General features: G+C 40.0%; 1 protein-coding gene across 2 annotated transcripts; it reads left to right on the plus strand.

Moving 5' to 3' along the window:
* Positions 1 to 524: 524 nt before the first annotated feature.
* Positions 525 to 17,357, plus strand: efhc2 (EF-hand domain (C-terminal) containing 2). 2 transcript variants are annotated; one of them, XM_044132607.1, is made up of 15 exons: positions 525 to 624; positions 1,648 to 1,833; positions 3,346 to 3,496; positions 3,626 to 3,849; positions 4,903 to 5,154; positions 6,038 to 6,145; positions 6,862 to 7,000; positions 7,613 to 7,778; positions 8,062 to 8,204; positions 9,036 to 9,232; positions 9,779 to 9,912; positions 11,181 to 11,375; positions 14,940 to 15,032; positions 15,155 to 15,254; positions 17,144 to 17,357. In XM_044132607.1, the coding sequence occupies exons 2-15, from the start codon at positions 1,702 to 1,704 to the stop codon at positions 17,270 to 17,272; spliced, it is 2,163 nt and encodes a 720-aa protein (XP_043988542.1). In that variant the 5' UTR covers positions 525 to 624; positions 1,648 to 1,701; the 3' UTR covers positions 17,273 to 17,357. The 2 variants fall into 2 exon arrangements, with proteins under 2 accessions (XP_043988542.1, XP_043988541.1); XM_044132606.1 differs by lacking the exon at positions 525 to 624 and adding an exon at positions 674 to 810.
* The last annotated feature ends 6,352 nt before the right edge of the window (positions 17,358 to 23,709 follow it).

The raw sequence follows: 23,709 nt of genomic DNA on the forward strand, positions 1-23,709 counted from the left end.
ACACAAAACAGTCAGTCACAACATAGGTTATGCTTTATGAACTGTAGAGGTGGGTGAAATGGATTCAAAGTTTAATAATTGCCAAAAATAATGAATTTTGACAACAATAAACCAGAGTTCTTATATTAAGAAATTTACTGATATTGATGCTCTCATTGAACAGTGAGGGGGTAAAGTAAAATTAACAATCCTGACAATATGGACCGTTTTGGGGATTTTTAAAAACATCATTAATTGGACTTTATGGTCATAACAATAAAAAAGATTTCTTATGATTTATTTGTCACGATAAATTATAAACAGTACATGCCCAACCCTAATGATCTGTATGTACATTCAACTCAATTCAAAAGTATTTTCTTAATCTAAATGGAATTTTGTAACTGGTATAATCCAAGTTTTATGAAAGAGCTGTTGTAGGTGATTATGACAGATCTGGTGTTGGACGTAGTTGTGTGTATTGGGGGTGGGTAAAATATCCCAACACACTTTTGCATTATTGTGCAAGAGTGTGCAATGTTAAGTTGGTAATGTAGCCCTAGCAATACCAAATAGAAAAACAACCAACATCCAAATAATTCACTATGATAACAAGCATCATTTTAAAGAGCATTCATTTTAAAGGTAGGTGTTGTTTCGCCATATTTTCTCCCTCGCGTTGCTAGGAGACGCTCCAAACAAAAAGCGCTTCCTTGGCAACCTACACCATTTGTGTAACTTTAGAGTAGTCGATAAAGTGAAACGTTTTGAAGTATTTTTTTTTTCATAATGGCTCTACCACTTATGCCCGGAAACTCACCCAATGCCCAGGTAAGAGTTCAGTGAAGCATTTAGCTAACAGACTACAGCTTTAGCTAAGCTATGTTAGGTTTTTTTCTAGAGCTGCGTCGCGTTACGGTGGCCGTATGTTGAAGCGGCGTTGCTACGTTGGATAGTATTTGTTTCTTTTGTAGATTTTTAGTTCACAATAGTTCTGGTTGATTCTGGTTGATGTGTGGAGAGCTGTGGATGCGGTGCAAAGAAAGCAGGAATGATTTCTGCTCTTACTATTAAACTTTCGGACAGTTGTTAAGGAGTAACGGTGGCAACTGTTCAGGTCAAATAACTTTATTTGTAATATTCAATTCAAATAACTATTTATCCCCGAAGGAAAATCCTTTCATATTATGGGTCCAGGACTTCTTGCGTTGCGTCACTCTGCTGCAGCAAACAATTTCTATTGTCTCCACTATTGTCACCATCCACCACCACTCTTTGAAGATGCTTGAATAATATGAGTTGTGACACAAACAAAAAAAACTTCTCTTTAGGAGGAATCAAGTATTTTAGAATTTCACTTGAATTTTTCAAAAACAAGTCACATGTAAAGAAATATGTGATGTCATATTTTTTTCATAATTACATCAACAAGTGAAGCTAAGATATAGTTAGGCTACTTGGTTGTGCTATAAAATTGCACTTATGTGCCTGGAAAATACATAAGAAGCCATTTGAAATGAAGAACTATATATGTGGTTACTCAGCAGGACATTCTTACATCAGTGTGTACTGACAGTCAAAAAGCGAAAAAAATATTAACATTTTTTTTGACAGCCATCATCTTGAATCCGTCATGATAGATCCTGGTCTGTCCCCTCTGTGCCACAGCTAGGGAAGGAGAGATTTCACAAATCCCAGCATTTCCTCGTTCACAGCGGAAGTATGGTGGTGGACCTGGAGAAGCCGGGTATTGGAGGAGAACCTTTAATCGGCCAAAAGAAAGTACCAAAATATTCTGTCTATCCCAAAGGAGAGGCCCGTGATCTGCCTTCATGGGTTGCTTTTGACAAACAGGTAAAACTGACTGGACTCAGTTCCTCTGTTATGAATGCAAAAACATATGGCTAATAGTATTTTTTTTTATAACACCTTTTACCTAATCAAGTCAATGATTTGAACACTTTAAGATTACTACCATGGATATCTACACACAGATCCTGGCAAATGTTTTCATACCCCTTGTAAATGTTCACATTTTGTCACAACACAGTCACAAATTTCTATGAACTTCATTGGGATTATGCGTGTCTGACCAAAACAGAGACAGGAATTTTGATGATAAATGTTATTTGAAATTCATTATAGTTTGTCGCCCATACACTGCAAAAAGACAAAATCTTTTCTAGTATTTTTTGCCTAATTTCTAGTTCAAATATCTTTGTATTCTTGAAATAAAGCTATACTAGGTTACAAGTACATTTTCAACAAGATATCGAAGCTTATTTTCAGACCACCGGTGGATAATATTGATATAAAAAAGGCTTTAGTTCTTCTGGCAGATTATTTCACTTATAAAATGGGAAAAATGTCTTAATGTAACTGAAATAATCTGCCGACTAGAACTTTTTCATCAATATTAATAAATTATCTCCTTAAAACGAGCTCATATGCCTTGCCGAAAAGTTTTCTTTGAAATTCAGCTGTGTTTTAATTTACCACAAAGTTCCACAAATTGGAATTATAAAAACAAATCCCCTTGATGGAAACATAGCAATTTCGAAAAAAAAAAAAAAAAAATACAAAAATTGATGAAATGTTTTTGGACGGGATTATTTTTCGTCTCCATCAAAATTTGAGAAGTTCGTGGAACTGCAGCAGAAACACATTTTTCACATCACTTGAGTCACATGATCAATGACCGGATGTTACTACTGGTGGAAAAAGGAAGAAAACAACAGGAAGTGGTGATTTTAATTATGTTTGTTATTTAATGGAAACATCACAATTGGCAAATTGTTTTTCAACATTTGCGGAGAATTGCCAAAGTTTTACGCACGATAGTAATGGAAAAGTAACCAGTGAGTTACAGATTCATTTACAACAGGGGTGTCAAGCTCCAGTCCTCAAGGGCCGGTGTCCTGCAGTTTTTAGATGTGCCACAGGTACAAAACACTGGAATGAAATGGCTTAATTACCTCTTCCTTGTGTAGATCAGTTCTCCAGAGCCTTGCTAATGACCTAATTATCCTATTCAGGTGTGGTGCAGCGGAGGCATATCTAAAAGTTGCAGGACAGCGGCCCTTGAGGACTGCAGTTTGACACCCCTGATTTACAACTTCGAACATTAAACATTCATGATAAGTTTGTAATGGAGCAGATAAAAGGAAATATTTTAACATGGTGTAATTATTTAATTTATTTTCAAATTTTTTGGGTCATGCAAATGACTTCCAGACGGTTCCCATCAGTCACTTGTCTGCTTCTCTGAATAATGCTCTGGGTACTTTATTTCAAATGAATTTACTGTGTCATCTGTAACTAAGCAGCAGAAACTACGGTGTAATTAACGGCAGTTTCTCCGTCCAGACTCTTTGTTTTGAAGCTTACTTCAAGGAAGCTGAATTTGATGCAAAGGTCGAGACGTACAGAATCAGAAAGTGTAAGATCTTCTTCTACTTGGAGGATGACACCATCCAGGTGACAGAGGTGAAATTCAAGAACAGCGGCCTCCCTCAAGGTGCCACTGACACGTCTGAAACTACCTTAGAAGCCATGTACTTTCCTCACTTTCCGTGGTCCAGCTGTAGAAGAGAATCACAGGTATGACAGTAAAACGGTGAATGAACGTTGGTCATCCCTGTGGCAGGAACGCTCATCCATCGGCACCGCATCCCTCTGCCTCCGCCCAACGACGACCAGTTCTACAACGTCTACCATTTCAACATCAACAAAGACATCGTGTTTTACTCTCGCACGTTCACAGTGACCAACTGTGACTTGTTCACAAAGAACTTCCTCTCTAAACTCGGTCTGTCAGTGAACGAGCCAGCCACGGTGCCAGAGGACCCTTACACCAACCTCCGCCAGCAGGTAAGACACCAGAGCTCGTTCAGTCATATGATCAAATTAGGACACTTCCCTCCCCTATTTTGACATACAAATGTTTGTACAATCAGTTCTATCCATACTGAGAAAATCTAGTAAAAAATGAGAATTAAACAACAAAAACTGAAGAAGAATACTTTGTTAGGTATAAGGACACCTCCTGCTTTACTCTCACCCAAAAAAGCTAAAATTAAACACAAGTGTGTCACACCCTTTCTTTCCAAGAGTAAGAGTAGAAACATATAAGTAATATATCCAGTATCGGTTATTGGCCGTAACAGCAATATTTATATCGGATATCGACCCAAATTTTCTTATTGATGCAGTCCTTGTTTTAGTTGTGTGTGTTCTTTTTGTTTTATGGTTGTTGTGTTTTATTCTGGATATTTAAAATATCTTCCAGTTCCAATGTATATCAGCATGTACTGACAATCAAAAAAAACAATAAGATTTTACATTTTTCGATAGTGTTGTTTTATCAAATTAAAGGTTATTAGCCTTGAGAGAGACTCCAGTGGGATAAGTGTGATAGAAAATGGATTGATGGATTGCTTTGACAGAGCAAATTTGATATTATCAACATAATGGCATATTATTTTGAAAATGGTTTCAAAATAACACAATTATCACTTTTAATAACTCTTACAATTTATCCTCCAGAAATATTTGTTATTGTGATATGCAGAAAACTTTGTCAAATGTCTAACTGCTGAAAGTGACCAGTGTCAGAGATTGGTGGATGCTACAAGAAGTACCTTACTAAAAGTATTTAAACCAAGGGGGGCAACACAGGAGGTGTCCTAACTTCTTGCTCAGCTAGGAAACACATTTTTTTGTTGATATTTATGTTTAATTTGTTAAAAAAAAGAAACTATTTTGGGGTTCTTGGCTCCCTCCAGCAGGCCTGGGCAGCCTAAACAGTGACTCAGCTCGTTTGTGCCTCTCCACATAGAGAGAAAGAAATTAGCACTGGTCTTCCAATAGCATTTTCACTATACGCCCTGATATTTTATTTATGTGCACTCATCCCCCTTTTAGCACGAGGCGAGCATGAATCCTCTTCGTCCGTACGAAAGACTGCACCCGCTCAAGCAGTTCCTGGAGAATGACGGTAAAACTCTGCGCTTCTACTGCCTCTGGGACGACACAGACAGCTTGTTTGGAGATCAGCGGGAACTCGTGCTTCACTACTACCTGGCTGATGACACCGTTGAGATCATCGAGGTGATCCCGCCAAACTCCGGAAGAGTACACGTCTCCAAATTCTTACGCCGCTGCAAATTACCTAAGGTGAGGGCAAACGAAGTCAGTGATACACTTTTTTTATTACACGAATCACAGGATCAAAAACTGAATGTTGCCACTGGTGTAGACCACGAAGAAGAAGAAGAAGAAGAAGACAAGTAGCTGGCACAGCTTGTTTTTTAATCTCCTTTTAATCAGACACATTTTACTCTTAATTGAGTAATTTCTTGGACAGTTACTTTTTACTTCTACTTGAGACCTACTTCAAAATATGTTGAAGTAGGTCTACTTTTATTAGGGTAGAATTTTTGGCAACCCCCCTCCGACCACAAACATACACGTACCCAGAACATGGGTTATCACTGTTCAAGTTCCTCCTGAGTCAAAAGACCTTTTCAGTACATCGAAATGTAGAGAAGACCGTTTTAAGAGGGGAAAGTTAAAAAGATTTTAAAAGCTAAAGGGCGATTAAAGAGCCCCTCAACGTTCCAGTCTTCAATAAAAATTCATCCACATTGACAGGACTCCCAGTCTCCCTAAAGCATTCTTGCTTCTCCTGCGCTGTCTCGCTGAAGCCTAATTCATTTTGAAATGCAGCCATTCCTCAATCCTGATTGTGTCTGTACTTATGTGTGTGTGTGTGTGTGTGTGTGTTGACACTCATTTTGTTTGGTTCCATGCCTTTTCATAAATGTCAGCCTTAAAGGGATCAGCAGGATTCTCCATCAAAGAAATTCCACTCTCTCTCACCTCCAGATCTGTTCTTCTCTCCATATCTATGGAGAACGCTTCTTACATCTGTTGTGTTGACCCTTTTTTTTTTGTCTCTGGTGTGTTTTTGTGTGTGTGTGTGTGTGTGTGTGTGTGTGTGTGTGTGTGCGTGTGTGCGTGTGTGTGTGTGTGTGTGTGTGTCGGGGTTTCTGTGCAGAACGCTCCAGTGCAGATGAAGCCCCCTGGAGCGGTCACAGCCCGGACCGTCCTCAACGTGTTTGGCTCCATGAATGAAGGAAAGCACGTCGTACTGGACAGCTGTGACGTACGTCCAGTCTCAGCTTATAATGAACATTTGACACTGAAACTGGTATACATTTTAAATATCTAAAATAAAAAAACAACAACAGAAACAACAAATTAAAATGAATTATGAAAATAGAAAATGTCCTTCAAGAAAAGGAACTTGTTGAGAACAATGCACCAGACTGAAGACTTTTGTTTTTGGTAGACAAAGAGAAAATTATTGAGCTCATTTGAATTTATCATGCAATGAACTGACTTAATGCTTATGATGATATAATGATGAAGACCTAATTTCGACTCCGCTACATTTCTAGGAAAATCGTCTTACCTGTTAGCTTAGGGTTTCTTTCACTGTTGGAGAAACTAAAGCGGAGAACCCAGCACCCATGGGTATATTTTAGCTCCCTGTTTCATGTTTGTAAGCTTTTATGTTAAGTGTGGCGTTAATTATAGTTACCTATATTGCTCTTTGTTGGGAGAAAAAAGGCCTTTCCTGTAGTAATTTCTTCAGTACTTTAATTTGAGTATATTCTTGACTGAGCAACTTTTACTTGTAGTTGAGTAGTTGAGTAAGATTTGACCATGAGTATCAATACTTTGTCCACCACTGGGGATTAACAAGTGGTTTGTTTGTGCTGTAAAACAGACCTGTGAAGTTAAGGTTACAGTAATGTCACAGCCGTCTTTTGAGAAATGTAAACTGCTGCCATCCAGTTTTCTCTCGCTCTCTTGCAGATCGGAGCTGCCACTGATGAGTTCTACAAAGACTCCGACCTGGCTATAGGCAAAGAAATAAACGTTTGGGGAAGACGAGTTCTCCTCACCGACTGCGATGAATTCACCAAAGCGTACTACCGCTTCAAATACGGCAGAGGTAAGGAATCACTACTTTGTTGAGAAAACTACCGCCTTATTGGATCGTTTGTAGATATTTTTCTTGATCTCCTGCTTTCTGCTGCATTACCTAACTCTGACCACTTGAGGGCAGTAAGTGCAAGCATCTGCAGCAGCTACTATTCCATACCCCTTGATTCTTTCCTGAGAGCAGTGTCACAGGCTATGTTTGCAAAAGAGGCAGGGGGAGGAGGGGGAAGCACATATGTTTTCCCTTCTGCCTGTTGCTCACCGGTCGAAACACTTTCGACATGTCGAAAGTGTTCGGCACCTCGGAGAAACCCGGGGCCCCTACGTCTGGGAGTTAAAGCCGCAGCAGGCCATACGGGGGTCCCTGCGGTAGAAAACCAAGCTTTTCCTGGATGTAGCTGCCACTCGGAGCAGGTTCTGGATTAGTCACAGTAGTAAAAAGCGAGCGCAGCCCCTACAGACAGGCCCCTGTGATGGAGGGTCCTGTCTGACTCCAAGCAGTCATAGGTCAGATCAGGGATGGATTACCTGCTTCCCCCTGGGTTGTTTCAGCTCTCTTCCAAAGTTTCTTTCTTCTTTCAAATGGTTTTGTCCTTCCTCTTTCTCTGCTCCTTCCTCTCAGAGGATTTCACCCCAGTCCAACACAAAGCTCCTGCAGCCCCCAAACCGCCGAAGCCAGTGCCCCCCTACAATGGCTTTGGCTCTGAGGAGGACTCACTGGGCAACTGCCAAGGCCTGATGCCCAAACCCATCCAAAAGGACTTCCGAAAATTCATGGAGAAAGACAGGTTTGAATGATTCAAAATGTAGCAGTGAAATGAAATGGTGAAGTGTTAAGAAATTTAACATAGAAACTTAACACAGAAATTAAGAAATTTAACATAGAAACTACACCAAAATGACTTCATCAAATGTGTTTTTGCAGTTTAATTTTTGTTCTACCTGGCAGGTGTTGGTCTATCCAATAATATCCCAATAAAATAGAGTTAAGGTTGTGTTTGTAAAGGAATCAAATGTGCAAAGGTTTGAACAGGAATGATTAAAACCTTGTGTTTTTTTCTGTCACTGTAGCAATGGCCTGAACAGTAATGTGCTGAGTTTCAAAGCCAGGATGATCACCAAGGATCCAGTGCACAGAGAGCGGGTGTTCCTCATTTGCTACTACCTGTCTGATGACTCCATGAGTGTGTACGAACAGGAGCAGAAGAACTCAGGTAAGGGCGTTCAGCTCCCTCTACAAATGCTCCTCGGCCTGGAGGTGCAAATCTTTACCTCTCCTGCTAAATGTTAAGGTCTCAGGTTCCACCTCCAGCCCCAGAATACTGTAGAAACTGCATTGCAAAAACGCAAATCTTACCAAGCAATTATGGCCTAGTTCATTTTGCAAATGTCCTAGTATACTTGAAGTAAAACACAGGTAACTTTTCAGCATGACATAAGAACTTGATTGAAGTACACTATTCATTAATGTTGATATAAAAGTACTAGATCCACTGGCGGATTATTTCATCTGTAACCAGACATTTTTCTCATGTTACAAATGAAATAATTTGACAATGGATCTAGTTCTTTTTCATCAATATTAAGGATTTATTGACTAAAAACAAGCTCCTATATCTTGCTGAAAAGTTACTTATAAGTTGACTTATTTCAAATGTACTAAGATATTTGCACTAAAAAAGTAGACTAAAAATACCTGGTAAGATTTAACGTTTTTGCAGTGTGTGTGTTGGTTTCCAGTGATATCCCTTATTGTTTTCTCCATCAGTATTTTTACGGTGCAAAACGAATGCTGCGCTGTGGTTTTGGATCAAGAGCCAAGGATTTAAAAGCATGCAAAGCTGAATATTAGGAGGAGAATTTTACTTTGATTTTGAGATAAAAGATAAAAATGGAAAAACAAAAAACAAACAAACAACAACAACAACAACAAAAAAAAAGGCTGCTAATGCGATATAAAAAAAAAACCCCATCAGGCCAATAACCACATAAAAAGCAGTGTTCCACTGGGAAAACTTCAATAAACGTCGTTTGTCTTGCTCCAGGTATAATTGCAGGAAAGTTCCTGGAGCGCCAGCGGGTTAAGAAACCGGGCCAGGAGCTGTTCAAGAGCGAGCTGTCTGAATACTTCAAGGCACAGGATCTGTATGTCGGAGGGTCCATCTGCTTGAACGGAGTGCACTTCCAGCTTGTGGACGCCGACGATTACACACTCGGCTACATGGAGCTGCATTCAGACGAGGTATGCTAGCTTGAAGAGCATGTCAGGATTTTCACTACAGTTCAGTCTTATTTTGTTGATTTGTTTTTGTGTACTTCAGTTAGTCTTCAGTGTTTAGAGCGTGGTTGCTGGTTTTTATTACTATTAGTTAAATATTTTTCAGTTAAGTTTTTATTAAAGTTGTAGTCTTTTCTATATTTTGGGAAATTTTTAGATGAGTAATTCAAAATGCATAGTTTTGTTATTATATTTGCATAAATTGGGTAATGAGTGCTCACCAGCAGTTACCATTTTGAAAAAAATGTATTCAATTATTGTTGACCAACAACTGACTCAACCAAAAAATCTATTTCACAACAATTGGAAAGGCCAATAAATAGAAGATAAACATGAAAACAAAGGATATATGTCTAATTTAAATGCCTTAGTTAGATTCACAATGTAGTGCCAGTTAGTGGTAGTTTCCCCCCATCAATTACCATTTTTATTCATTTAAATTTTCTCAATTTCAGTTTTAGTTATTTCATCAGGCGTAGTTAACTATAATAACCTTTTTTTTTTTTTAAGTTCCCCATAACCAACATAGGCACCATCTTCAGCAAACTGCGTTCGATTTCTGAGGACAAACAGAAAGAGGTCAGGACGTTCCTGTCCAACAATACCCCCATCAACGATGGCTTCGTCCCCTATGAGTCCTTCAGGTACAGTTATTAAAATGAATGTGGGATATTTGTATTATATTTCAACCGTTTTAATTGATTGTTCACGTTCATCTGTGTGTGAGTGGAAAGTAACAACTCTAGAAATGTTGCACCCTTTCTCAGAGTATTACATCTTTTGGTTACAGTCGTAAAAGTAATGTTTTCTATCCTATATTGCTAGAAATATTATCTCATCCTCCAAATCATTGAATTCAAACATTCCAAAGACTTTCAGTGATTCTTGTGTGTAAAGCCCAGCAGACTGTTTCGACAAAGAAAGATTTGTTCGCTGTGAGGTTCCAGGCACCCACATGTCCAAAAGGTCTGGTGATTAAACTTCCTCACCACCAAATATTCCATGGTGTCAGGGTTCTCTTAAAGTCCTAATTTAATCTAAAATTAAGACCTTAAAATGTCTCGTTAATAATAATAAAAAAAAGTAAGTTGGTCATAACTACCTTAATCTACTGTTTACGTTCGTATATTCTTGTATTTGTAGATTTCTGTCAGGCAAAGGCTTGAGTTGCATGCAGACAAAATGAATCTACGTAGCTGAACGTAGACTACAACATCAGTAGTCTATAGGCTACTTGTTAACAAGCTTAAGGTGCTGTATTGTTTTTAGCTAGTCATCTTTTAGCTAGCTTTACCTGCATCCAACAGCTTTACTCAACTCAGTCAGTTAGTTTGAGGTGAAAACTGTGCAAGGTTCTTTGCGTTTTGCTGCCATGATGCTAACACAAACCTGAGTATCTGTGCGCTGCAGCAGCAGGTCTCCTTCGCTGCCGCAAAGGTGGAAACCCAGCGCGAGCGTCGTAGCGCTTATGTTGCGTTTAAAGGCGGCTTGGAAAAACAGGTTACGACGTGTTAACGTCGAATTAAACAGTTTTAACTACTGAAAACAGTGACAGAGGACACAGATATGGGAAGTGCGGAAGCCCCGACTGTATCAAATTGATATAGGAACAACAGAAAGTTGGCCATTCTAAAGTAAAACCAACAAACAGCTTTCAGTCCAAAGGGGGGCGCAATTTTCAAGTAATACTATTGTAATAGTATATACCTAAAAGATCAAATTACTTTAATTTCTAAACAACATCCAATACAGGAACTGGAAGTTGTTTCAAATATCAAAAAATAAATCAACAAAGCAACCAAAGCAACAAATAAAATGGATCCTGAAGTCTCTAGTTGTGCTTCAAAAAAGATTTCTTCTATAGATTTGTGAGGGTCACGTTCTCTTCACGTGTGTGTTTGTGCCATCGCAGAGACTTAGTGATGGGCCTGAATTGCGGCCTGACAGAGCACGAGGTTCTGGCCCTGGCCCGGCGCTACTCGGAGCACCCGGTGCATAAGGAGGACGTGCCGCTGATGCTGGCTGTGGCGCAGCACTACCTGAAGAGGAACCATTTTGAGGACTACAATCTCCTTTCAGCAAGATTTGTGCACAGCGACAGGCAAAAGTAGGCAGCACGCACACTGTGTCACACCAAAAATGCCGTAGCAACACGCAGGCAGATGTTGCATCTCAACAAAACCTCAGAGGCTCAGCTGGTGGCCTCACATGTCAGGGCGACGATTAGTTCCAGAAATGTAAGGGAGGGTTAATGGAAACAGATAGACTCCACAGACCAGGGTGACATGTATGTGTCATTTAGTCTGGCCTTTACTTTTCTGCACAAGACCATGAGGATGGAGAGTACAAAGGAGCATTAGGCCACAATAAGAAAGCTAAAAAAAATAATATACTAGAATGAAGTCATGCTGTGACTTTATTTATGAGACCTTTAAGGTAATTTTATTTATATAGCACATTTTCAACAACAAGGCATTTCAAAGGGCTTGCTCATAAATTGTCATACTGCAAGAATAATCTTTTGTACTTGCAGTATTATGACTTTATTGTCAAAATATTATGACTTCATTCTCGTTTTTCAATTTTATTCTTGTACAACTTTATTCTCTCAATATTATGACTTAAGTCTTGCAATCTTTTGACTATTCCTTTGGTATTGTGACTTTGTTCTTGTAAGATTCCGACTTTATTCTCGCAACATTGTGACTTTATTCTGGTAATTTTATTTTTATTCGTCTTTAGTATGGCCCTAATACTCTGTAGTATGGGGTGACCTTTAACCCACACAGCAGTAACTCACTTTAAAGCGTTGTTCTGTTGAACCAGCTCCTCTCTCACAGTGTCGCATTGTTTATCAGCGTTCCTGACATGAAAATAGTATGACAAGAATGGAGTATCCTGCATCACTGAGGAAAACAACAAGCAGCCTGTATAACATACACACACACACACACACACACAGTCTGAATACTTTACACAATGTCATCATGAGAAAGCAGGCTTCGTGACTCTGTGTCAGTCCTTATTGGAAAGGTATTCTGTCTCACAGCGGAGGAGAGCCTGGGATGTGTGTGGAGACAGAAAGCAGGAGTTTTTCCACGTCCTGGATGCGCTCCACTCTAATCTGACCCAATCACTGCAACAGCTGATGCTGAACACAAAACCTGCTCCAGGTTAAAACTGGGCTCAGATTTAACCCAGATGTTTGGAGCGCAGACCGTAAAGAAGTGCATTCACACTAGAGATGAGGAGTCTCAGTTGGACTCGTAGTCGAGACAGTTAAGCTGCAGACACTCTGACTTCAGGTTCGATCTGGACTTGAAAGAAATGGGGTTATTTTGCCTTTTGTTTAGAATATCTTCTGTGTCTCATCGCCTGCCTGTTGTATTGTTATTCATTTTCCCATAATATAACAATACATGACACAAATGAGCACACCTCTGATTTGTCCAAATCTATTTCATTTTCTATTTCTTTATGAGCTTCCTCACTGTGTTCTTTGAGTTAGACTAGTCCACTCATTGCTCTTGTCATTTTGGTGAAATAGCTTCGTTTTCTCTTTGTTTGTAACGTAAAATGAATTCTGACACATTGAACTTTCCTATTGGTTGAATGTTTTAGCAGTGTCAGTAAGTTTCCACTTTATTCTTCTATATCCAGGTCAGTGTGTGTTGCTTGGTAATGTGTGGTAACAGGATTATATAAGCCTTTGTAGCTTCCCTTCATACGTTTTATCAATTAACTGTTTCACCAAACTGAGTGACGGGGATTTTTCTGATTATTACAATAATCTTTGGCTAATGTATTCTTAAAGAATTCATGTTTGCATAGGCCATATTTATCTGTGATTTCCTGAGAACATTTAAATACTCTTTATTCTCCATGTATGAATCGGTGATCATGGTGATTTACAGTCATACTACAACAGATCCACTTTAATGACTGTGGGTTTCTTTCAGTTCTGTATTTATTGGCTGTTCTCAGCCATATTTTTTCAGGTTACAGCTGTAAGTCTGAATGATTTTGAAGTTTTTATAGATATCTTCATCTCCTGTCAGACTTTGACTCAGACTTAACTCCTGACATCAGCTTCAGTTCCCTTAGCTTCATAGCTTTGTTTTCACCACTAGTAGACATATCTGTAAATTGTTTTAGCATAAATCTTCTCTCCAGAAGGGACTTAAAAAAAAAAAAAAAAAAAAAAAAAAGTGGGTGTGCTGTAGATGTTAATGTGAAATCCCCTTCAGTGTGGACAACGATTCCAGTAGTTCTCGGCAGACGTGGAGGTTCTGCCGTCGCTCTCTGACGGGCTGACCTATCTGTGTTTCCTTTCATCTCAGCATGACCTTCTTTATGTTGGACAGTCGAATCTCGGATTCGTCTCTTTGTTCTTCGAATCGCTCTGGTTTATTACACATTGTAAAAGGTTTCTGTTGCCACACCGTTAGAGATATTTGCACTAACTGGGATCAGTTGAACCACCACTTGTTTCTTGGAAATGGTAAAAAAAAACAAAACTAAACAAGAAAAAACACATAGATCATGTGACTAAATAGTTTGGAGGAAAGCACCATTTAATAAAGTTTTTGAATGTAAGAACCTCATGGGCAAAGTGGTTAAATTTATTTCTTTAAAAAACGTTTTTCAATTGTAAACATGAATTTAGTCTATCATAGGTTTCATAAGAATTGTGTTTAGACAGCATGCAGATATACTAGTTTTATATATCAGTTGTCCTATGTATTAGTTACAGCAATAAAAGTGTAGCACTTTAGGCACACTTTTAGCACTCCTATTATTTTAGGCTCAAATGAAGTTGAAAATGTTAGCTTTGTGGTAAATTGAGCCACTGACTCACCTATGAATGTGAAATAAGGATTCAGTTCTAGTGCTAGTGGGGTCAAATTGGGGTGAGAAAAGGGGAGTGTGTGTGAGAGGGGTGCGGGTTTTGGGTTTTAGGGATAAAGCTCAACTTTTTGATTTCAGTTCGGTCTGAACGTGGCATAAGTTGAGCCACAAGACAACATTTATTGGAAATGCTACATTATCGAAATATTTCTGTCTATACTTGTTCTGATTGCTTGAATGGATACACAACCTCCTGAGATACAGCTCTGGAAAAAAATAAAAAACCGCTTCAAAATAATTCGTTTCTTTGGTTTTACTCTTTATAGCATTTGTTTGAGTAAAATGAACATTGTTCTTTTATTGTATGATCTGCTGGCAACTGACAACATGTCTCCGAAATTCCAAGCAAAAAGTTTTGTATTTATTTGCAGAAAATGAGAAATGGTCAAAATAACAAAAAAAAAAAGATGGAGTTCTTTCAGACCTCAAACAATGCAAAGCAAACAATGTCATATTCATCTAGACACAACAAAGCAAATGTTATAAAAACTCAGGTAGAATTCAGAAATCAATATTTGGTTGAATAACTATGAGATTTTTCCTGGGGTTTAGTGCGGTGGTCTCTTCATTTCATCCAGAGCTGGAGATGCAGACGTATAAGCTGACGATCAAAATCAAACTAGGGTCAGCTGGAAGTAGAGACCCTAAACATGAAGAAAAATGTCTTGTCTTACCCCAGTCCTGGTCGTTTCTGATCATTCAGTTTGAATTATTTTCACACGTTAAAATCAAAAATTATTCTAATGAGCCAATTCATCTCTAGATCGGGACGTCTGCCAGTCGAAGAGGTGAGGAACATCTGTAAGGCCTTCGTGCTTCCCATCCCTGAGAGCCTGCAGGAAGCCCTCTTAACAGAGTAGGCCCCCGCTCTACTCCTTCACCCAGAGTTTTTGCCATAGTTACAACCAGTTTAATCATGGTGTTAACTTCACCTGGAGACCACTGGAAAATATGTCAATGCTTTCTAATCTGCTGCAGGTATACAGATGGAGGCGGGATCGACTACCACGCCTTAGTCGCTGGATTAAACTGGCTAGAGCACCCGGCGCCGGCAGTGATGGCCGACGACATTTTAAAGGTAGGTGATAAGGGCAACACTTCTTCACACAGAAAGTCAGGAGCGAAGTGAAACTTTAAAACGAGAGTCGATCATAAGGAGGCCGGGCGTGTGCCCAGATTTCTAAAGAGACCTAATTGAAAATCAATCTACACTACCCCCCTTCCCTCCATCTCCCACCCTCCGCCGCCTGCGATGACTCAGAGGAGAAGGGAGCCAAAGTCAGAATTAAGTGAGTGGAAAGGAACAGTCAAGTGAACAAGAGGACAATTGATTGGGAGCAGAAGTTGAGAATGAGTGACGCGCAGACTGACAGAAAAAAAGAAAGCACAGCCGCGCCTTTGTTCTTCCTCCTTGCATGTGCTGCTCTTCCTGCTTAACGTTGATTTGGAATGCGCCGCTGCAGCCAGATCTAAGCAGAAACAGGTGAGCGGGAGAGATGTGCGCCGGGGCATGACAACAAAGGGAAACCTTGCATGTTTGGAATGAGAGTGGAATGAGTCTGCATGTACGTGTGTGTGTGTCTAGGTGTACGTGTGGGTGTGTGTGCGTGTGTGTGTGTGTGAGTGTTAATAGGGGTGTAGTCGATCCTCCCTCTGCCACGGTTTCCAGCTACGTTCTGTCCCAGACTGGTCACTCTCTCCCAGCTCTTTTTTAATCTGGTGTCCTAAAAAAAACACCTGAATAAAAACATGAATTTGGTGGGGTCAGTTGTACAGCAGACCCCGCCCACTCGCCAATTAGTATCCGCAAATTTTTCAATTATTCCCAGAAAATTTAGCTAGTCACAATTTTTTTCACAGAACATGTCTGACAGAAAATGCATCTTTGGAAGTTGAAATATTTGGGCAATTCATTTTCCGTGGTGCTCTTGATCTGAACCTGGGTCAGACAGTAGAATGGGCAGTAACTCAGGGCTGCAATGTTTGGGGGCGTCCAAGATAAAAAAAAAATTATCTGTTTTTTTTTTTTTACCAAATGAATGGTGGTTTTCCTACCATTGCACTTTACATAAGACTCATAGGCCCAAATCATCCGAGTTGAAATCTATTAGGATTTGAAGTACTTGAAAATTCTCAAGTTATAGTCGACTTCTTGGAAACAACATGGAGTTATTGGCTTGAGGATGTATGAAGCCTAAAAAGCATTGGTTCATATCTGCTGATGTACAGGACTACCTATTAATTTACTGTAATTATTATTAGTGAAAGCATTTTTCCTTGGTGGATTTGGTACCATAGCTGGCTCTATATTAAGGTATGTTTAGTGTTTAAATTAGTCAGTTTCAGGTCCCTTGAAAATGAGGATTTATTTTCCCAGTGGGATTTAACCTGTACAAATAATGGCCAATTACCAAAATGAAACAATTTTCAGAGGGTTCTCAAGCCCCAAAAATCTAGAATTTATGGAAGTATTCAAGAGGAAAGGCATCAGTAACAGGTCAGGCCCAAACATGCAGCCAGAACTAAGGTTTGGATGTAGAAAAAGTGATACTTTCAAATGGTCTAGTCAAACTCCCACCTGAAATCCAGCTGAGGGTATGTTGTCAAAATGGTACTTCAGAGGCCACATTAATAAAAACATTTAAAAATCCCTAAATAAAAAGAGACTTAAAGTTCTTGCCCAGAATGTGACAAAGTATAAAATGGTCAAGATGTGGGAACATTTTTCAAGGCACTTTATGTCCCAACAGTCACATCTAAAAGAGAAAGAGTCTGTTTTTTTTTTTGTTTTTTTTTGCTTTGTTTTAAGTTTCAGATTTTTTAATTTAACAATTACAAAGCTCTTTTGCTTGAATAAAGCTTATGAAACTTTATGGAACACATAAAGGATGAGCAAATGAACTATAAATACTCCCATCAGTTTATTCGCCGGTGTTGGTCAGTGACGTGTGTTCCTGTTCTTTCCAGTATGAGGTCAGCGCCAGGTTTAATGGTGGTCGATCTGGTCTGAGAAACATCAACTGCTCCAAACTTGTGAAGGAAATATTCAGCTTTTCGCCCATCAAAGGTGAAGCAGAAGCCGCTGCCTCAACGTAGATGGTTGGAGGGAAGGAAGTGGACTCTCGGACCAGAAGCCTGGATCCAGTCATTGTCTGCTGATTAAAGAATATTACTTATTCAGTTCCTCTGTTTTCATCGTGCGACTTGCTAAGGCACAGAGGATGGGAGAAGCGTGAACACTAAATGTTTGTTGTTTTGTGTGTTAGCTGTCTGGCAGGAAAAGGCCGTTGGTTCAGCACACTCCACTTAGCTGGAAAATTGGTGCTTCAGGGAAGAAACCTGCTCAGAAACCAGATGCTTTTGATGTTATTTTTTTCCCCTGTGTGTGTGTGTGTGTGTGTTTACAAATGATAGTGTAAATTCAAACAGCTTGTCTGAACAATGTAGTGTACCTTACAAAAGTATTCAAATCCACGGTGTTGGTGCATGCTTAGCCTTAAAAAGCCTTAAATTGATGTACAGTACAGACCAAAAGTCTGGACACACCTGGTAATTGGGTTCAATTACCAGGTGTGTAAGCCTCACATCCATTTTATTCAGGTCTGGATTTTGGTCCTTTTTGAAGCATCAACATGTTTGTTAATAAATTGTAAGGTCACTTTACAAAGAAGGTAAAAATTTTATGTATCTAGAAGGGAATCACAATGAATGGGCAGTTTTGAACAAATGGGGTTTAAGTCTGAATTTAAACAGGGGAAGAGTGTTGATGTTCTGACAATTGATTTTATTTTATTTTTTATTTTTGCTCTTGATGTTCTGGTGCTAACAAAGGGATTTTTAGGCTACGGATTGGATTACTCTTTGCCAGCCACATACCACATCAAAACTAAGGATATAAAAAGGCTCCGGAACCTGATGAAGAAGGCTGTTTCTATTCTGGGGACGACTGTGGTACCTCTGGATATGACAATACAAAGAAGGATTTTACATAAAAATCAAGCAAATTACAGACAACCCTGAGCATCCTCTTCATAAGACTATCATAGAAAAACAGTGTCTTCAGTCAAATGCTTCTTCTGACTGAAGAGGTTGTGGATGACCTTGAATGTAAACAGAAGAGTTTTGAATTCCACTCCATCATATTTGATAGTAATGTTTCTCTGTGGTGATGGTGTGTTCACTGAGACATCTAGTCTTAATTCAATGCCACACACACATATGTCTAAAAGTTCTGGTATTTTAAAGAAAATCACCTTTAATTATCTGCAGTTGTAACATGACAATGTGTTAAAAAATGGATGTTAAACTTTTGCTGAGCTCTATATTTTATATCCTTTTACATCCCAAAGTCTCTCGGACTGCACCTGCAATGTGTGGCTTGTTCTTTCTTTGTTGGCGAGACGTTTTCACATCACTAAATTGATACAATCTACTTTTGGCTCTGCCAGATGCCCTCGTACCCCCGTGTACGCCTTCAAGTCTCATCCAGTCCCTTCATTCAAAAGCCTCAAATCAATGCAGAGCACGCCAGCACAGCTCTGGCTCTGAGTGCATTGAGACCTGGCAGCACAGAAGTACTCCAAATGGATAAGCCTTCTCTAAGACCACAAATCACAGGAAGACTGAGGAGTTGAGCGATACCTCTAAGTGGCACAAACTTTCCACCCATTCTTAAAAAGTTTGAGAACGCTGAGTGAACTCCTTGGATGGCTGATGCTTTGCTTTCTGTGTGTAGGCTGGGGTAGGGGGGGCAAATATATAAACAGACACAGGTTGTTCCTGGTTGAGGCGCCACTGTAATCAGACCCTGTGGTGCAGATCACAGCAAACTTTAGGTAATCAAGCGGCCAATCCCCTGGCCTGCTTCTAGGGCATTACATCAGCCAGGGTCTTATCGGTTACTCTCAGTCTGCTGCCACACATGCTGCAGTATTAGTCGGTGAATTACAATAGTTGACAGTGATGTGGTCAGGGAGCTTCCCAAACGCATAGCTGAGCTTCTTTCTTCTTTCTTTTAAGCACGCTGTGAATGAAGGAGGAATTTCCCCCAATGCCACCCCGCCACCCTCCTTTCCCCCTGCCAGCGTTCATTCCTTCTCCTCCTGTAAAGTTTGCTTTCTCTTTGCAAACCGTCTCTGCCCCCGCAGAGCTCTGCAGCACAGCAACAGCACGCTGAATGAGCCGTGTCGTCATCGTCCGTCTTTGAAATCTGACCGCATCATATGACAGAGCATCCTTCAGGATTAGACCAGATGTTTTGCTCAACTTCAAATTTAGTGGTAATTAAATGAGGACGGTTTCATCAATCTGTAATGAATCTTCCTCTGTTCTCACTGTAAAATCCATTTAAAAAAACAATTAGGATTAAATTATGAGCCCAAATATTCCCCAAAGGCAAATTACAGGAGGTCTTGCTATTAGCTTAGGAACAAAAACGGCTTGAAAATCAGTTCTTTGGATGACTGGAAGCTAATGCGAAGATCTGGACATGGAAGGGATAAAATATTTGGTTTCTTTTTTTAGCCTGACACTAGATTTTAATAGTTTTAGAACCTGGAAAAAAAAACCCAGCCCATTTAAATATTAAGCTCTGAAATTAAACATTAGCATAAACTCACAATCAAACTTTTTGACAAGATTCAACAAAAATAGTGAGAGGTTGCATTTAATTTTACTGCCTGTCAGCATCTTCCAAGAGAATTGATCATGTATTCAGTTAGCATTCAAGAAATTCTACACAGACAGCACTTAACATCAGTGCAAGAAAGCAAGAAAAGACATCATTCAAAAGGCTACGTTTGATGGAGGAAACTGAAAGTTTTCACTGTTTCATCAGCAAAGGGGTGGTGACTTGCTGTATGTTGTGTTGTCTAATGACAGCAATGAGGCATATGAATCAAACTGAAGAGGATCAGGCATTGAGCCTTGTGGAACGCCATGGGCACAGTTGATTTTATCAGATTCAAAATGAGCAAATGATGATTCAAAAAGCTCTAAAAGTGAAATAGAGGTGAAATAGTTCAAAGCAATAACTTTTAAACCCTAACAGTTTAAGATGATAAATGTCATATTTATTTATATATAAATATGCATGTATGCATACAGACTTGTACCTGTATAGAATCTCCTTCTATGTTGGCTGCTTTTTGCAAATAGCGCTCTATAGAGCCACCTGAAGATGAAGGTCTAAACAGTTTGTCCAGGATTGTGATGTTGCTTAACCATTTCTTTACCCTAGTTTTTACCCATTGGAGAGCTCAAAATAAACAGGGCATTATGAGTAAAATCTATTATTATTAGATCTGTTCAAGTCGAGGATGACGGGAGGGTCAGCCCTGATTGTTCTGTGCAGGCTGGCCTGTCCCGTTCTGTGGATGAGCCAAACCACACAGTCATTTAAGGATGGAAACCGGCCAATACTGAGTCACAGCCCAGTACTTTCTTCAACTTAATAAAAGCAATGCCATGTATATTCTTGAGAACCTTTGAAGTGCAGTTAAATAACACTCTACATTTCATCAGCATCAATACAGTATATTACGTTTACTCACAGATGACATTCTCGGTTACTGCGGTCTGCACTTCCTCTTTATTTTGTCCTAACTTGAGTTTCTCCAGGTCAGTTTCGATCTGCTGCTACAATTCAGCTCAAAATGTTAAAATGTTGTACGACATGTCATCTAAAATAGGAATATGTCCTCATCATTTTTGACCTGTCACATATAGCTACGGCTTCCATGAAGACCTCTTGCTCCTGCTGACGATGTCTTCATGCAGAGCAGTTTATTAGCAACTGACAAAGAGTATCAGAGGCTGAGAGCACGATGAGGTGCTGGCAGTCTGAAAGGTAGCTACTCAGAGATCCAAGCAGGACAATGGGGGTGCTGAGCAGCTGCAAGGAGTCAATATCTACGGGGTGAGGAAGAGCCACTCCTCCAGCAGCTAGTAGTAAACAGCTTACAGCCAGGGCTAACTCCGGGAGCCAAGGAAGAAAAGCCTTTCACCTATAGTCCAAAAGACTTTTTTTACTCCAAAACGCAGCCACAGGATGTCCAAAGGAAAAACATAAGTGCAATCATTTGCATATTGAGAGTCTACAGAGTGCGACAGACTGGCGACCTGTCCAGGGTGTACCCCACCTCTCGCCCAGGACGCAGCTGGAGATAGGCACCAGCAACCCTCCCGACCCCATTAGGGACGAAGGGTGTTCAGAAAATGGATGGATGGATGGATGGATGGAGTCTACAGAGGCTGATGATCTCCCCTCTCAGCTCCTGGATCATTGTTGAAACTTTGAGTTTTATGTCAAGTCCACATGAATTAAATGACAGAAACTAATTTTCTCACTGATTCATTTTGTCCAGCTGTACACTGTTAGACTCTGTCCAATCAGAGTCAGGTATTGTGTAGTTGGTGCTTTTAATCAGTTTTCAGTTAATTAAATCCAAGTCTATGGAACACAAAATGTAACTAAAATCACTCTGTCCTTCTAAAATCTTTCAGAAAATTGTAAAAGTGCATCAAATGGTATCGTTTGCCAAATATCGTGATACATATTGTATTGTGTTCAGAATATCGTATATTGTATTGTGAGATTATTGTATCGCTACACCCCTAGTAACATACTAGATTACGTGTCCGATTCCTGCTAACTAGTCCAAGTTTTATTCAAAAACCCGTCTTCCGAACTCAGCCATTGTGACTAACGTGCAACGAAAGTTTGAAGCACAAACACGGATCCAGCCCCCTCCTCTCAGCATGCAATGTGTTGACGTGATTTGTGACTGCTTCCTGTTGTCTCCCTGCGTCTGCTCAACACAAGCCTCAACATGGAGATGTGCCGCACGGAATCTGCTCTTCCTGCCTCGTCCTTGTTCCACTTTACTGCCGCTCTGGTCAGGATTGCTTCACTGTAAAAACTGATATGCAGGAAACTCAAACATGTCTCTGGAGTGGAGAGAGTCTGAGAATATCGCACACACACACGTGTGTGTGTGCTAACATGGGCGACAGTGCTCAATGCAAGTCTGATGGAGTCATGGTTAATATATGAGGTCTAAACAGATATGTGAAAACAAGAAGGGGGAAAGTTTCTGTTTGCTGGCAGCGTGCCGTCCTTCTCTCCTGACAACTAGTCTTGAACCTGGAAGGACACGGAAACATATGCATCACAGAGCACCTGTGTTCAGATGTTTTTTCCCCCAAACTGATCCTCCAAAGCAGCAAGTTTTCATTTTCCAGTTCACAGGAAATATGTTTTTAATTCCGTGATTTAGTCCAATTTCTTTCGGTTTACATTTGCAATTAACAAATATTTGAGCTTGCAGGGAACATTGGAGTCACACCAGACCAGGAAAACAAAACAGCAGCAAGTCTAAATCTACTGTTACATTCTTTCCTACCTTGCTAGCAAACTGGAAAGTACTAGCTAATAACACCAGGAAATGAAATAGACTTTGAGAATTACTAAGTGATGTCATATTTTTGTGGTATGTGTGTTTTCCATTCTAGACGGTGCATGTTTATAGGAATCAAGGGTGTGGAATTCATGGTGTTTCTCTGCATCACAACGGCAAGAATAACTTTTGCATTGTCAGCTGCATTCCCATTAGCTATAGAATTGGGCTAATTGAAATTACGGAAATAAATTCAGTTCACTCAGTTCATAAAAAGTTGAACGTGTTGAATCCATAACACTACAGTAAAGACACTGACAATTTCCCCAAAACAGTGCAGCCTAAAGAGCCTGAATAAGAGGCTGACATCTCCTCTTATGGCTGATAGATGATGAACGCTAGCACCATGACCGAATTATGAATTTTACTACACATTATCGAGATTTCTAATGATTTATCGCGTGAACAAGCTTATTTGCGTGTAATTTCAATTTTGCGTTTCTTACTTAATGGAAACAACGCAATTGCGTCATTTTACTGCTTAGTTCCTAGAGTTGAGTATGCATCACCACAAGGGGGCGCCTATTTCCTTTTCTTTTGTTGTGATCCTGTACAGAGTAAGAACTCGTCGTTTCCGTGTTGTTTTTGAGAGAAATATCGGTGATACCGAGGCATAGGGCGGTTCAACCTTAGTTACTTTTCTCATGTATGAGAAGAGAATGTGAGTTCAGTGCCGTGGAGATCCGGCTTTACATGGACAAAGTGAAATAAGGTTGAAATACTTCAACCGCGCGTTCTGCTGATTCGGGTTGGAGTGGCTAGCCACCGCTGCTAACTCCTCCAACCTCTCACCGCACCGTCACAATGTCGACAAAAGTTGCGTAAATTAGTAATGAAAACGTCACAACTCGGCTGCTGCTAAGGAGCAGCCTGTTGAGCGGTTTTCCGTGGAGGCCGCTCTCCTCCGTGACTGCTCTTTTATAGAGAAGAAGGCGGCTTCAGTTTCTGGCTGCTGTCCCTCATTCCAGCGATTCCTCTGTGCCTATGGGCACTGGCAACGAGGGAGAAAACTGAACCAAGTCGGCCACTGACGAGGGCATTGAGTACACACGGGGAAACCCTGAGTGGCTCTCGCGA

This window comes from Gambusia affinis, linkage group LG11 (assembly GCF_019740435.1).
Source record: "Gambusia affinis linkage group LG11, SWU_Gaff_1.0, whole genome shotgun sequence".
Lineage (NCBI taxonomy): Eukaryota > Metazoa > Chordata > Actinopteri > Cyprinodontiformes > Poeciliidae > Gambusia > Gambusia affinis.

Excerpts from the sequence above, each read along its gene's own strand:
- efhc2 (XM_044132606.1), top strand. The coding sequence starts at position 769 with ATGGCTCTACCACTTATGCCCGGAAACTCACCCAATGCCCAG. Across the intron at positions 5,155-6,037 it reads GCCGCTGCAAATTACCTAAG|AACGCTCCAGTGCAGATGAA; the intron begins GTGAGGGCAAAC and ends GTTTCTGTGCAG. Across the intron at positions 15,033-15,154 it reads CAGGAAGCCCTCTTAACAGA|GTATACAGATGGAGGCGGGA; the intron begins GTAGGCCCCCGC and ends AATCTGCTGCAG.